The sequence below is a fragment of the Natator depressus genome, chromosome 1, assembly GCF_965152275.1.
Source record: "Natator depressus isolate rNatDep1 chromosome 1, rNatDep2.hap1, whole genome shotgun sequence".
NCBI lineage: Eukaryota > Metazoa > Chordata > Testudines > Cheloniidae > Natator > Natator depressus.
Window position 1 is genome coordinate 58893773 of NC_134234.1, and position 14787 is coordinate 58908559.

General features: G+C 38.4%; 2 protein-coding genes across 7 annotated transcripts in view; one reads left to right on the top strand and one right to left on the bottom strand.

Moving 5' to 3' along the window:
- ESD (esterase D) overlaps positions 1 to 2749 on the top strand; it is a 32985-nt gene extending 30236 nt beyond the window's left edge. For 2 of the 3 annotated variants that reach the window (XM_074960947.1, XM_074960938.1), the window contains exons 9-10: positions 722 to 889; positions 1829 to 2747. In XM_074960947.1, coding sequence (XP_074817048.1) covers positions 722 to 889; positions 1829 to 1909 — 249 coding nt within the window. In that variant the 3' untranslated portion in view covers positions 1910 to 2747. Of the gene's footprint in view, positions 1 to 721; positions 890 to 1828 lie in introns of all 3 variants that reach the window. The other variant, XM_074960927.1, reaches the window with a different exon arrangement.
- LRCH1 (leucine rich repeats and calponin homology domain containing 1) overlaps positions 1 to 14787 on the bottom strand; it is a 252422-nt gene that overhangs the window by 9048 nt on the left and 228587 nt on the right. Inside the window, exons 21-22 of one of the 4 annotated variants that reach the window (XM_074960903.1) lie at positions 9379 to 9459; positions 6286 to 6429 (exon numbers count right to left, since the gene is read on the bottom strand). In XM_074960903.1, coding sequence (XP_074817004.1) covers positions 6397 to 6429; positions 9379 to 9459 — 114 coding nt within the window. In that variant the 3' untranslated portion in view covers positions 6286 to 6396. Of the gene's footprint in view, positions 1 to 6285; positions 6430 to 6811; positions 9460 to 14787 lie in introns of those variants that run through there. The other 3 variants (XM_074960887.1, XM_074960896.1, XM_074960912.1) reach the window with 3 other exon arrangements.

Consider the following 14787-nt stretch of genomic DNA (forward strand, 5'->3'; position numbering starts at 1 on the left):
CCTTAAGATATGCCTACACTACAAGTGAAGGGGTGATCATAACATGGGTAGGCTAGTTTTAATTGAGCTAGCAGAGGTAACTCTAGCAGTGTAGATGTGGTGGCATGGGCTTCAGGACAGGCTAGCAACCAGAATACGTAGCTAGGCCACCTAGAGGCCTTGTACGCTGGCTGCTCGCCCATGCTGAAGGCCATGCCACCACATCTTCGCTGCTATGGTTTCCTGTACTAGTTAGACTAAGCTAGCACGGTATGCCTGAGCTAAATTCACTTGCAGGAGCTGACATACTCCGAATGTAGATTCCTGTATTCTCTGTGCGCAGAGGAATTTCTTCTTATAGTGGCAGGCAAAAGAGGAAAGACTTGTTGGTCAGAGATTGGTAAGTCTGAGTTCTGTAGGAGCAGGCTGGCAAAATGTTCAGTTCTTTAATCCTGTCCATAGGTATCAATGCCCATAGTATTTAATCATGATTAGAGTCAGTGAGATAGATTTAAGGTTTTGGCCTGAGCACCCTAACTTTGAACTTACTCCATAGTTTGGACAGCCTTTTAGTATTTTTAGTTTGTGTAGACATTGTCTTAAACCCCAGTTTGTTGCATTACATGTCCCTATCCTTCCTAAACAATAATTCAACCCAATTTGGTAGTATAGTGACTAAGCATAGAACCACATTTTCAAAAATTTTGTTACACTTTTCATTAGTTTCATTTTATTTCTACAGGCATATGATGCTACACATCTTGTGAAGTCTTATCCAGACTCCCATCTCGACATCTTAATTGATCAAGGCAAAGATGACCAGTTCCTTTCAGCAGGGCAGTTACTGCCTGACAACTTCATTGCTGCCTGCACAGAGCGGAAAATCCCTGTAGTCTTTAGATTGCAACAGGCAAGTACCAAAAAGTACCCTTTTTGGGGGGGGGGGGGGGAGGATGTCTGATGCATCCATCCCATAATTACTGGGTTGACTCTGTGTGCCTAGTGGAGCAACTAGCCAGAGACAGTCCCAGTCCTGCAATAGACAAGACAGGCAAAGGGTACAGAAAGGTAAAGTGATTTGCCCAAGATGTCACAGCAGATCAATGGCAGGGGTGAGAACAGAGAGAAGCTCTCTTGACTCAGTGCAGTGGTGTATCCACTAGACCCCACTAACTTAATTACATTTGACCCCTACAGGGGGAGATGATTTTTAGCTTAAACATTATAGGGTGTTTAGAATGCAATTCAACCTACTGGTGACATGCTGAGGAGGATAAGTATCTTGCTCTGTTTTTAATATATTGCGGTAGCCCATCACAAAAGTATCATGAAGAAAGCGTGCTCTTATCTGATTTATCATCCGTATACATTTAAACAACGTAGTGGTGTTTATATGTGATGTGTATCAGCAAAGTGGTACATTGTTGGTTTTGGCTGACAGGATCAGTCATGAGGCAGAGAAAGAACCCTCCCTTTCCTGTAGCATTATAGCACGGAGTAGCAGTAGCCTGAAATTCTTCAGGGTTTTTGAAGTGACTCCATCCTATCTGCCATGTCCTTCCAAGATAGCTGCCACCTGCACGGCAGATGTATTTACTGTTTCCCCTCCCTTTCTTTATGGAGTGTGCCCATCTTCATCGGGATAGGATGGCCTAGTACACAGCCAGTTCATGGAGCCTCCTAGGGCTAGCCCAGGCCTTGCATAATTCTGAAACAACCTCCTTACTGCCTTCTTTAAATAAGCAGACCGCCATTGAATGAGCCATCATTAACAGTGCTCGAAATACAGAGTTACAGCGCTTTATCATTAAGTATCTTGAATTGCTGAATCTGTTTTTCTCTTTGCTAGGGCTACGATCACAGCTACTTCTTCATCGCTACCTTTGTTAATGATCACATCAGACACCATGCAAAATACCTCAATGCTTGAACCGTAGGAGTCTCTTTTGCCCAGTACAAGTCAATACGTACACAAATGTTAACAAAAATCACTTGCTGAATTAGTGCCTATAAAAATGGAGTCATGCTGATAGTACTGCTAAAAAATCCTTAATTCTCTGTGTACTTGAAAATAAATATTTTGAATGTGTTCATCTGCTTTGAAAATTGTTTAACCATACTGGGAAAAAGCATTCTGAGGGTATGGCTCAGAATAGATATGATCATTTAATTTTTTGTTTTTAAACAGCATATTGACGTAGAATATGTCAGTGGTCTCAAGACGGTGCAGACTGCAGCAGGAGAATTAGTAACACACTAACTTTCCATTTGTCACTCATTCAGCACTGAACAGAATAGCTGGACAATTTTGAATACAGGGCTGAAAACAATAGTAAATTAAATGGATTTACACTGAAGTGTTTTTCTCCTGCCTATTGAAGTGTATTTCCAGGCCAAAATCTGCAGCTGTTGATGGAAAATGCAAACAAACTTACGCTGCATTGTGATCAACCATTTCCCCCTTGTTAACATTGAACCTGTAATTGGGAGTGTGAAGGGAAGAGGCTTCTGCAACAGACACTCTGAAGGCAGCTACCTGAAATCGGGTATTAAAGGGAGCAGTTCATCCTTTTTATGACTTAAGTTTCCCCAGAAACTTACTCAGTGGCAAAGGCTAGAGATTCTTTTTAGAGAGGAATAAATTAGTTTGAGGGATGAATAAGCAGTGGGATGGTTTCTTTGTCTAACATCGAGTGTACTGGAGAGCAGACTCTGCCACCTTTTATTACTTTACTATCTGAGGAGAAAGGGCGGCCAGGGGGGGACGGGACTGTTTTACGTGAGTAAAGGTAGCAGAATCTGACCCTGTTGTACCAGATTTAAAATGATTCCCCGTGGTGTGTAACTCTGCCTGCTAATTTGTGTGTTGTGGGCAGGGGGGAGAAATACAGTCAGCCTACTCTTAACTTGGGGGAAACACTAAAATCCTAGTGAACACGTCTCCACTTAACTGTGAGGGGACAGGATTTAGCCAACCTACTTTAGCTGTTCATCATGCAAGAGCTTTCTGTGCACTGTGGATCCAACAGCCAGTCCTTCTCTTCCCTCTTCCAATAGTGGTACCAGCTATTTCAGCCTGGAGCTGGAGTAATAGCTCTACTGCTATACGACAGCTTTTGGGGGAGAATTATTTTACCTATGGCAAGTCCCTGAAAATACTTGCTACCACAGGTTCTCAAACTTAACTGTGGACCACATCTTAATAGAGCTTACGGACCATCTCCAGTTCGTAATCAGATAACATCCCCATGTAACACATTGCAGTTGCTTACATGAATAAGTAGTAGGTCAGTAATGTAATTTCATGTCTTCAAGGAAATAGAGGAGCTAGTAACAAGCTTTCATCCAACTGTCTGTCCTCAAGATTTGAGCAGGAGATTCTGGATTTCCTCCCCCTGGCCAGAAAGGTTAGTAGCTGGGCTTGTGCAGGAAACATTTGGTTCTAGAACCAAACACAGCACTTGACCTCAGTTCTACTTCGACAGACCCCACTGACTGCAGTGCTAGGGAGACGGATGCTACATAATATTTATATTACCTTTATTTTTACCTTTATATTTGCTGGCTTAAAAACTGCCCAGAGAGGTTAATGAACTCTTGAGTTACCTACTGCTGGACTATCACCATGTGTAAGGCAGGGGAGGGCAAGATGTTGACTGTGCGGTCACTTTTCCATCACTAAAACAGTGACTGTAGCGCTCTAATTCTCTACAACATGTAAAACAAACACAACCACCCACCCAGCACCAAGTGGGCTATTTTCCATGTTGAAAACTGAGCGGTAGAACTGCTAACCTGAGAGAGGACATCAAATACCTGCAACCAAAATTCAAAGCCCTGATGTGATTTTCCTCAAAAACGGAAACTGTTCTGCTCTTAATTAACAGCAGACTAGCCTCTGCTCCCCCTGCTTTGTATGGGGACAGCTTTGTATTTCGAAGGCAGTACGTTTTCAAGCAGCTGGGAAAAAAGTAGTTCCTTTCCTGTCACCTAGTGGACACTCACACCAAGTCCTGTGCAGGTGCATGACAGTACAAAGTTTAAGTGACTGCTACAAGTGGAAATTAAAAAAGCATAGTTTTTTAAAAAATTAACATTAAGACAAAGGGCTGATTTCCAGGACACTGGTGCCCTTTGCAAATGAGTTATTAGAACATTTGAGCTGGCCCAACAGAAAATCTCAACCCTGTATTGGTGCTGTGTGCCATGTTTTATGACACCTGAGATGGTGTGGTGACCACTCTTATCAGCTGTTTCATTCAGCATGGGTATGTTGTAGTAAACACTTCCATTTTGTTATATGTAGCAAAGTATGTAAAAAGTCTTTCCTAATTCATTCTGAAATAGCCATTTAGCTTAAAACAGCAGCATCTGGTGCTGTGATTAGTGCCTAGAGCATGCGGTTTGTGAAGCGTCCGTCAAAGGCTGGAAGATTTATCTTCTGGGCATTACAGGCAGTCCTTGACTTTACAATGTTTGAGTTATGATGAACAGCACAATGTTAATAAATTGTTTTGACTTTACAGCACTCTATGGGAAATTCAAGTTACGTTTTTGACTTAAGTGATTTGTGTCGTAAGTCCAAGGGCTGCCTGTATTTTAGCTGTAGCCTTGTGGGAATGGGAGTCAGGACCTAATCGTGCCACTGACTATTGCAGGACTAAATCACAGCGCCTCTGTTACAGTTTCCCTATCTATACAAAAGGAATGATATCCCTGCCATCGGACTTTGCAAACAGTTAATTTAACCTTGTTTGAAATTTGTACCATGTTCACCTCAGTAAGAGCAAAGTTAATTTTTCTGTGAAAGCTACAGAGCTCCAAATCAGAATGTGCCATCCAGAGGGGATTTCCATTACAACCTCTCTATGCATGCAACTAAGCAGAAACCATTTTAACTACAGGTATAGAATTCCTCCTAATATCTCAGACATTTATCATTCTACAATAACAAGTGTCAAGCATTTGGGTGCTGTAAGGTATTAAAAGCAGATGTGAAAAGTTGTGGCATTTCCTTTGAAAAAGACTACAGGGAGTAAAACCTTAAATTTTACTTCAAAGAAGATTACATCATTAATGGATCCTAAATATAACATTAAACAGGATCATTTAACAAGGGTAAGTTTAGCAGTAGCAAATGCAGATCACCACCAGCCTCTGTGAGAAAAGCAGGCTCGTACATGTTACATTTGCACGGTCTATTTTTAAAATCTCTGAGTACTGTGTGAGATCCAGGAAATGCAGCTCCTGCCTTAGTCTACTTTCCAGCAAGAGATCTATTACAATTTCAGCTTCTGCCCATATACAAGTTTAGATACAGAAAATACCTGTTGCCTTTTCTAGTAAGAATCACTTACTATCCTAGAGCAAGTTTGCTTTGCTGACAAAACTTAGCATCAGACTCATCACTGCTGCTTTCTTTTAAAGCTGATTTTCAGAGGCAGTGCAAGTGAACAACTATGCCTTCAAGAGGCTCTTTTCTATGAGAAATTGTTTTAGAGCCCTGCACAGTGAAGGAGGTTTTATAAAATTAACTCTCAAAGAAGCTAGATTTGTACACAAGTCCCAGCTCCATGACAGCAATAAAATGCCTTGCTCTTTTGGCTACCAATTGAAGTCAGTGGGAAGGCAGGTTTTTGGGAATTGGATACCTCTCATACTGCAACTGAAATACCCTTCACACTGACCTCGCTTCTTCCTTCCAGGATCTGGTTACCTTGCAATAACGGACATGACAAATAGCACTGGGGCAGAATCTCTACCATTTGTGATGCCATCAACTCCTGCAGCAGAAATAAAGAATCCTTGATTCAGCAACAAAGCTGAAGAGCTAGTTCAGCAAAAAGGTTGTTTATCTTTAAGATTGATCCCGTAGAAATTCCCCTCTACAGGCCTCCAGGCATATATACAGTGTCCTTTCTCTCTCCTTAATGCAGCTGCTGTAACACATTACTCTGTACCTGTGTCACTGTTTGTAGAACAATGGAGACATTCTACCTTCCTAGAGCCCTGCCTTCCTATTTACATCCTCCTCTCCTTTTTTCTCTAGCCTCCATGACTGGGGTGTCAATATTCACTGTCTTGTGTGTCCAATTTAGAGCCCAGTGCTGCACTTACTACTTAGACACAGTGCTTACTACCAAAATCAAGGGCACTAGTCATGGTAGTTTTAGGGCCTCAGCCCATGGATTGTAAAGTCTTCAGGAAAGAGACTTGTACAGAGTAACACACATGCTATAATAAAACACATGCAGCTGTAGAGGCTATTTGAATTTGGAGGACAAATGGTAAAATTATTTTCCTTACCATACACTTTTTTTAAGTGGCTAGTTGCAGGTCTGTAATCACGATCAAATACGTTTATGCCTTTAATCCCAGTGTGTTTCCTTTCTGCCAGCTGTGCATACAGCAGCTGTGTTACCCCACAGCTTCATTGCCCCAAACTAGAATCTAGAGGAGGATCATAAAATAATCCAGTTAAGGTGTAGCCTGATTTAAGCAGAGAAGATAGAGATCTACATAGATTTTGCTGTTCTCTCAGCACAGACTGCATCAAAGAAAGCTTTTACAGTGAAATACAGCTGTGCTATAAGAACACACCCAGAACCACCCAAACATTACAACTGTCTACTTGCATTTGTGTATGATGGGGGTTTCTAGCAACTTGTCTGGAGAAGCAGATTCTGCAAGAGCAAAGGGCCTTTAGTTAGGTCTGGCTTGAACTTGGGTCCCCCCCCCCCCAAAAAAAGAGGCACTTTGCTTCCTTTACTTGCTTGTGATTTCCTCCAATAACGATAGATTTATTGTACAAATTCTCAGTCATGGGAGAGTCAGGAAATGAATACAAATAAAATGATTTAATTGCAGCCACAGTAAAGTTTGCACTATATACACACAACGTTCACTGTTTATGGTATTGTCTGGAGGCCATGCATTTTTATTGCACATATAAAGTGTACAAAGATTCATGAAGATTTTATTTTTAGCCATACAGGTTAAGACTACATAAAAAAAGCCAGATTACAAAATATTTAGAGCTATTTACAGCCAACTTTAAGCAAATACGGAAAGTCACTATTAGGAGGAAAACAAATTTTAATTATGAAAAAACCAGGATTTGTCAAAATAATAATTACAAAACTTCATGTTGCCATATATACATCGTAAAAAAAATACTCAGGAACCTGCATTTTACCCCTCGATGCAGCAATCAATATTCCTATTTATATAGTCAATTTCTGAATGCTTTTAAAGTTTGATATACTCTGAGTTGAAAACCTATTTTCTTTATATTGTTCATGCTATTTGACAAAACAGGTATTTGTGCAGCTCTGTAAAATATTAAAATACATTTTAATTTAGTGTTAAAGTGCACAATATATTTTATAGGAAACCATATACTAGCTGCCAGTCAAAATTGCAATGTAAGTCAATGTTCCCTCTATAGAACAAAAGCTTTTGCTTTGGTTGAAATAACTGAATATTCCATGCATACTGTATGTGCCATTATACTGTCCTTGAGTTCACATTTTCCCCCAAACAGATGGTTGTCAATGTGTACCATCATCTGTGATGTCGAACACACAAGGTCTGCATTCAAAACAGTATATATTCAGGATTAAAAATATAATTCCTTGGAATACTGGTGGTTTTTTAAATGCAGTGTCTCTCTGTGTGAACAGGCATGTAACTCTGCCTAGAATATGCAATATTGTGACAAGTGTACACATTCTTTCAAACAGATGGTGATTTCTCTCTCCATAGCCTCTTTCACTCTTTAATTTGCCCTTTACATTGCCTCACTTTTGCTGTAATGAATTTCAAACTCTCCTTCCTTAAATGTAACAGGGACCCCTAACGGCCATCCTTTCTACCACATGCAACTTCCCCGTCTTGTTTGCCTAAATTACTTACATCACGAGATTTCCATACCCCCCCCCCCCCCAAAAAAGGATGTTCAAGAGGTTGTGAAAATCACTGTGCTAGAACTTTTCTGCCTAAAATATCTGTCTGACAATGACTGAACAATAAATTAAGCTTTAAAACCTCCTTTTGAAATTAAAAGTAATGAAAAAAAACTTTATTTCCTACTGCTGAATTGGGACAAGGGGTCTGATCCTGCAAACACTTGCTACAGGACAGTGTGCGTAGTAATCCCACGGCAGTACATTAACTACAAGGAGAGCACTCACAGCAGTAAGCCCTGCAACCTGCAGTACATATCTGAAGGGTTAGGCTGTTACAACTACCTAAAACAACGGCAATGAAATTATATTTTCTCTTTTAAAAAAACCCCCCAAACGTATATTTGACTATCTAGAAAACTTTCTATTTTCACCTTTCTTGTGCTATTTTTTTATTTGTTCCGTAGTGCTGTATCCTTTTAAGATTACCCAAGTTACAGTGCAAAATTATATCTCAAGACACGTGACACTAATGCACATCAGTTATTTTGTTGTAATAAAAGTTTAATGTCTTGTGCATAGTAAAATAAGTATCAATCAAAAATATTTGTTCACATTTGTGTGTTCAAGTTTAATCTTTCCTTTTTTTTTTTTTTTAACAACAGCTATATACAAATAAAAAGGTGTGCTTCTCTTCAGCTCAACCAACTTCATCTACTGGGGGGTAGAGGGAAGTGCTGCTGGAATGTTGGAAACTAACTGGAATGCAGACCAACGCCACTCATCTTCCACAAACCCCAAAATAAAGAATGCTGTCCCAGCTAACCGTTCTTTTCATGAAAGCACCTATTTTTGTTTACCGTTTACATATTAGAAAATACAATTATGGAGATCTAGAATTACTGCACACCAAGTAGAATAAAAAATAACTAAATATTTATATTAAAATAAAGTGTTTAACCACAAAAAAGCAGTAATAAAATACAGTTTCCTAATTTACATTTTGCATCCAAAGGATGAATAACAACTCACTAATAAATAATATTTATATAAATATTTTATGGCTGAATATTTTTAAAATGGCCTGAAGCAACTGCAGAAAAACAAAACAGGTTAAAATTCAGATTAAAAAAAAATTAAGATGCTTTTGTGTTAATAAGATGAACATATTTAGCTGCAAGGCAGCTGTACTCCACACTTATGTAAGCGGCAGAGAGGTGGCTGTTTTAATAGCTACTGTACAAACTGAGCTATGAAAGCAGTGGAAATGCCAGTTTGTTTTATAAAATGATTATTAGTTTGCAGTTCAACATTATAGATAGTCTGAAAGATGATTTCAGTTCAGAACTGTAGGAATACTCTTTTGGAGCAGAAGGGTATTTGTCAATGCAGTTTGAAAAGATGAGCAGTGTTTTGATACTTTTATGGCACGTTGGAGCGGATTACAGCAGAAATAGTAGTTTCATGTGAATAAAGCTTGCTTCATTGTGGTTACCTCTAGTAATGCTTGAACTGTTATGCTCACTTTTACCAAGCCCTTTTCTTCTAGGATGTGATGTGGTAGGCAGAGCTTCTCCTAGAAGAAAAAACAAAGGAGTAAAGATGAGACCACCTACCTCTTATTGCAAAATCTTGCTTTATGCAAATGCAGCTAGAATGCAGTTATCACAACAATCAGGAATCATTTAATTAGAAAACAGTCTATGCTTTTTCAGAAAGGATTCTCTTGTTTTTCTGATGGCACACTTGGCCTAGTTTGAGACTTTTAAGTGTTCTGGGTGACTCTAGGCCAACAGGAAACCATCTTATTCTTATATTTAAAAAAAGCAACCAACATTTTAACACCATAAAGATTCACAATTAGTTTTCAGCACCAAGTCTGATGGTACATTCATTTAGCATGTAATCACTGTAAAGACACCAACATTACAGACAATAGTGAGATACTGTGACATGTGTCCATTACTTTTTAAAAAAATTCCTGGGGTGAAATCCCAACCCTCTTGAAGTCAAGGGAGTTTTGCCACTGAATTCCATAGGGTCAAGTTTTCACCCTGGAATATAAACCTTGAACAGCAGTGATTACAATCAACAGATTGAAACGTGAACAACAACATTTTACATTTATGTTGATGTGCAAAGGGATCACTTCATCCATCAATGGAATGCAGCAGCCACAGCGCTACATCAGAAAAAAAACAAACCTCTAGTCTATTATTCTGACTCTAAAAGTAGAGAATAACCGATCTTTCAGAAGGAGGTGCAAGAAGCCACAGAGTAAACCATTATGAAATAGCCTGCCAAAGGGGAAGTTTATTCCTAATCCCCATCTGTTAGTGGCTGGTTTATGTTTTCTAAAATAATGCTTTCGCTAATACAGCTGTGGATATTCCGATTCACAGAAACATCTAATCTTGTTTGTCATCCTGCTAAACTCTAAACATCCTGATATCTAATGGCAATGAGTTCTATAGGTTAATTATGCAAAAAACTATTTCCTTTTATTAGCTTTAAACGTTGTTCAATTTTTTTGAACGTCCTCTTTCTTTTAGAATGTGAGATAGGGTAAAAAGGAGCATCTGATTTATCTTCTCTACACCAGGCTTTATTGTGTCTACCTCTGCCATATCTGCCCATATTCATTGCCTCTTTAAATCAAACCGTTTCAATCTTTTCAATCTCTCTTCTTATGGTAATCTTTCCCAATCTCTAATCCTTTCTAATGCTGAACAGAATATAGCATACACCATATAATAATGATATAATATTTTCTATCCCATTACTTATGCATTTTAACATTTTGTTTCTTTTATTTAAATTTTTTTCCCAGTGATAACTGGATTTTTCTCCAAGTTACAGTTCAGTTAGAACCCACTAATTTGTTTAAATGACTGAAAATATTTCCTCTAATGCACATGGCCCTGACCTTGTTAAACATGAGAATTTCATCTGTCATTGTGCTTTACCTAGCTTGGACAGGTCCCTCTGAAGTTCCTCATGGTCACCTCTAGCCTTGACTAGCCTAAATAATTCCGTATTATCTACAAATTTTGCCACCTCACTGTTCATTCCCAGATAACCGATAAATATATTCAACTACACAGGTCCTAGTATAGGTCTGTGTGGCACCCCACTGTTAACTTCCGGACACAATGAACACTGACCATTTATTCCTACCCTTTGTCTTCTGTCATAGCCTGCTTCCAATCCATGACAGTACACTCTCTCACTCTAAGACCACTTACTTTCCTTAATAACCTCCTGTATGGGATTTGGCGTATACTCTTACAGAAAATGCCACCAGATTGTTAATGAACACAAGAGGTCAGGACCTCAATTATATAATCAAAATGTTGGCATCTTCAAAAGTAATAAAATTCTCTAGACCTTGGTTCAATACTGTCTCAGAGGAAAAAGTACCACAATACAACTTCATGTAACACAGAGGTTTTTCCTTAGAAGCCCTCTGTCCAAGTTGTGTCTCAACCAGACTAAGCTTACCTTGAGGTTAATTAATCATGGCACAAGGCTGTGCATCTACAGGCCATAAATACCCCAACATAAATACATTTAGTAGCCTAGTTTAAAACAAGATAGAAATCAAACTCTGCATCTTGCGTGTCAAATATAGGACAAAAAGGGATATCCAGAATTTGTTCAAAATTATTACATCTGCCACTGGTACTATAATTGATCTTTAAATGTAGAAGTGCAAGTATTTTTGACTTATCTTACTTGTAACTTTTGGTGTATGGTTATACTTCTATATCTATGAGCATACCATATTTTGGCTTCTCTTATCAAATTCACTAGAAATTATTTGACAAATGTAAGCTTCAAGATTGTGAGGTTGAGTGTGTCTGTGGTACAGATACACTACCCCATGTCCTACAGCGAAGGTGCTGCAAGGTTCTGGCAGTCTGCTCAAGCTGGTTTATATTACATATGGAGTCTGTGGCTTTCCACCACTTCGGCTATCGTCTTCTCTTCAATGTGTTGGCTTTTGACGTTATAATTCATCACTGGATTCACTGCTGTAATGAAGCACAGTATATCTAATCAACCAGCCCTGATACGTATTAATGTTGTGAGTATCTTTGCCTAGAGTGAAAGGGACTTAATTGAAATCATACAAACAATCTCAGTGGGGCCAATCTTGTGTGACTGTGAGGTCCTGCAGACTCTCAAAGTGTCAGGCAAGACTGTCATTAACTTCTGCTTCCTCATTAAGGGACATTTCTTTCTGGAGAGATGTACAGAGACCTTGTAAGGCTTAAAGTTTTTCCTTCAGATGCAAACTGTCATGTAACTTGATGTATGATTGGTAGCGGAGTAACTAAATGATAAAAATGTTTTCAGTTTCAAATACAAGACAAAAATGAAGGTTTTCTTCACTTCTGGTAATATAAGGTTTATTCAAATATGTCTAGTAGTTAAGGAACTGTGGTCAATCTCATATCTCACAACCCACTTGCTCATAATGTCCTCAGTTTTAGAATCTCTAGGAATAAAATATTCTGATCTGGTACTGTCAGATAAAAAAAATCTTTACATTCTATACTGAATATGTTTTAAAGTCAGATGAATTTTTTTTAAAAGTTGTTTCTACTCCCACTGGATATGGCCCTCCCCTCACCAGATAAGGACTGGGCTAAGAAAACCCAATAAAAAGCTGATATGTATGAGTTTCCTGTCTGAATATTGATCATTTCATTATTCTTACATTTTCAGATATGAAATTACTGTATATTAAATTATTGGACACTGAAGTGAGTATTTGAAAACCAAAGGAAAAAAGTTACAAGCATTTGATAAGAGAGGGATATCACTTTAAAAAAAAAAAATCACTGCTAGGTATTTGTAAGTTTGAATGCATTCTTAAAATGATATGTTTGTCCCAAGTCACTTCTATTGAAGCCAAATCTGTATCAAACACAGTTCAGTTTAAAGAGATTTATACCTCACACTTAAAAGATTTTTACTGCAAAACTGACTCACCATCTAGCCACCTAATATCAGTCAGAGCTTTTGTTTTACCTATTGATTTTTCCTGGCTATAGTGTTTATTGTCTTACAATTAATCACAAAGAGTAATTATGAGTAAATGAGTTCAATCATTCATTTTAAACCATAAAAATCTCCCCAATATCACTTTGCTTTCTCTTTAAAGAAAATGAATTAACCAGTCCAAAATCTAATATAATATTCTAGCCAAGTATAAAACTAATACCTAGGAGCTCTATTCTCAAATAAAGGAAGTTTTTTTTAGGATCGATATAAAAGCAAACTCTAGGTTTATTTCTAGTTTTTAAAGCAGAAATAGGTGATACAAAGGAAGACAGTACTTCGTAACCAGCATGTTCACTTTCCCCATAATACATCTCCTTGTCCCTAATCTCTTGCTTAGTTCCCTTCTCTCTTTCACATGCTCGAAGGCTTCTACATTACCAACAAGAAAACGATAGACCATGCAAAGTTATAAAGAACAAACCAATGAACAAACACAAGGGTTGTGTGTTTTGACAAATATCCCAGAACAGTTATTGGATCCTGTAGCATCCTATAAAAAGAACACACTCCTTTCACCTCATCGTTTTCATAACTCAATTCTCTTGTTCACCTCAATAAAGAGTTTAAGTGCTGAGCTTTACATTCCAGATTTTTACATTGCTCCCACTATCTAACACAGCCTTCCTACCTCTGCACACCCAAATCCTTTTCAAATCACAGCTCAACAACATTCTATGACCTTTTTTTTTTTTTTTTTAATAAGAGAAGAATCAAATCTTACTAAGGGTATTATCCAAACTCCAAGGAAGTCAGTAGGAGCCTTTCCAAAGACTTCAATGGGCTTTAGATCAGATCCCAACCCTCCCAATTACCCATATTCAATCATTCTCCCCGAAACTTGGCCACTTCTTCTTCCTCCTCCTCTTTCCTACCACACCTACAAGTGCTACCTCTAAGACACAAGGAATGCACTTATCTTACAGCTGTCAAACAAACAATCAAATGAGAGAAACTCACTATATTATATGACAATATTGCAAAACTTTTGTAGAAATCTAGCATTTCTAGGCACTAGACCTCAGCTATGGAGGAACTCGCCCATGACTACAGTAAGACTTTAGGCAACTGACAGATTCTTCAAACATCTTTCCCACTTTTGGAAGTGATTTCTCTCCATCTTACACTGGCATAACACCAGTGTAACTCCACTAACTTCAACACAGGGTATGATTCATCTCTCAGTAGTATCTCCTTTGAAGTCAATGAAGTTATGTCACTGCAAAGAGAGTGTGAGAGAGATGGAGCTGGGCACTTCATTTCCAACACCAGTGATGGTCTCTGCAGAATCTGTCAGTCAATACAGAGGAAGGACCCACCGATTTCTGCTTTGGTCATGGATGGGTCTTTCCATAACAGAACACACACCCTGATGAATTACCCAGGATCTAAGGTCTGCTTCTGCTTCTAATGAACTCAGTGGAATGATTGACACCTAATCATTGAAACACCTAATCATTGCAACCAGGCTAACCACATTCTAAATTTAAATTAAATTTAAAAAGACTGATATAATTTTGAATGTTATTTTCAAATTTATGTCAAAGGAAGGAACAAACTTCTTTCAATCAAAAATGAAGCAAAATGTAACAGTATAGAGAGGAGAGAGTCCGAGCCAGTAGGCTGCGCCACACAGCCACCAGCAGTCTAGTACGAAGAGAAGACAAAGTTGTAGGGATAGCCAAAAATGCAAAAGCTAGCCTCAGAGTAATCTTCTAGCCACAGAACAAGAGAGTTGATTTAGCTGGATTTAAGGAAAAACAGGAAAATGACGGCAAGCAACAGTAGGGGGGATTCAGTATGAACTTGACACTTAAACATATCTCTACTTTCTTTG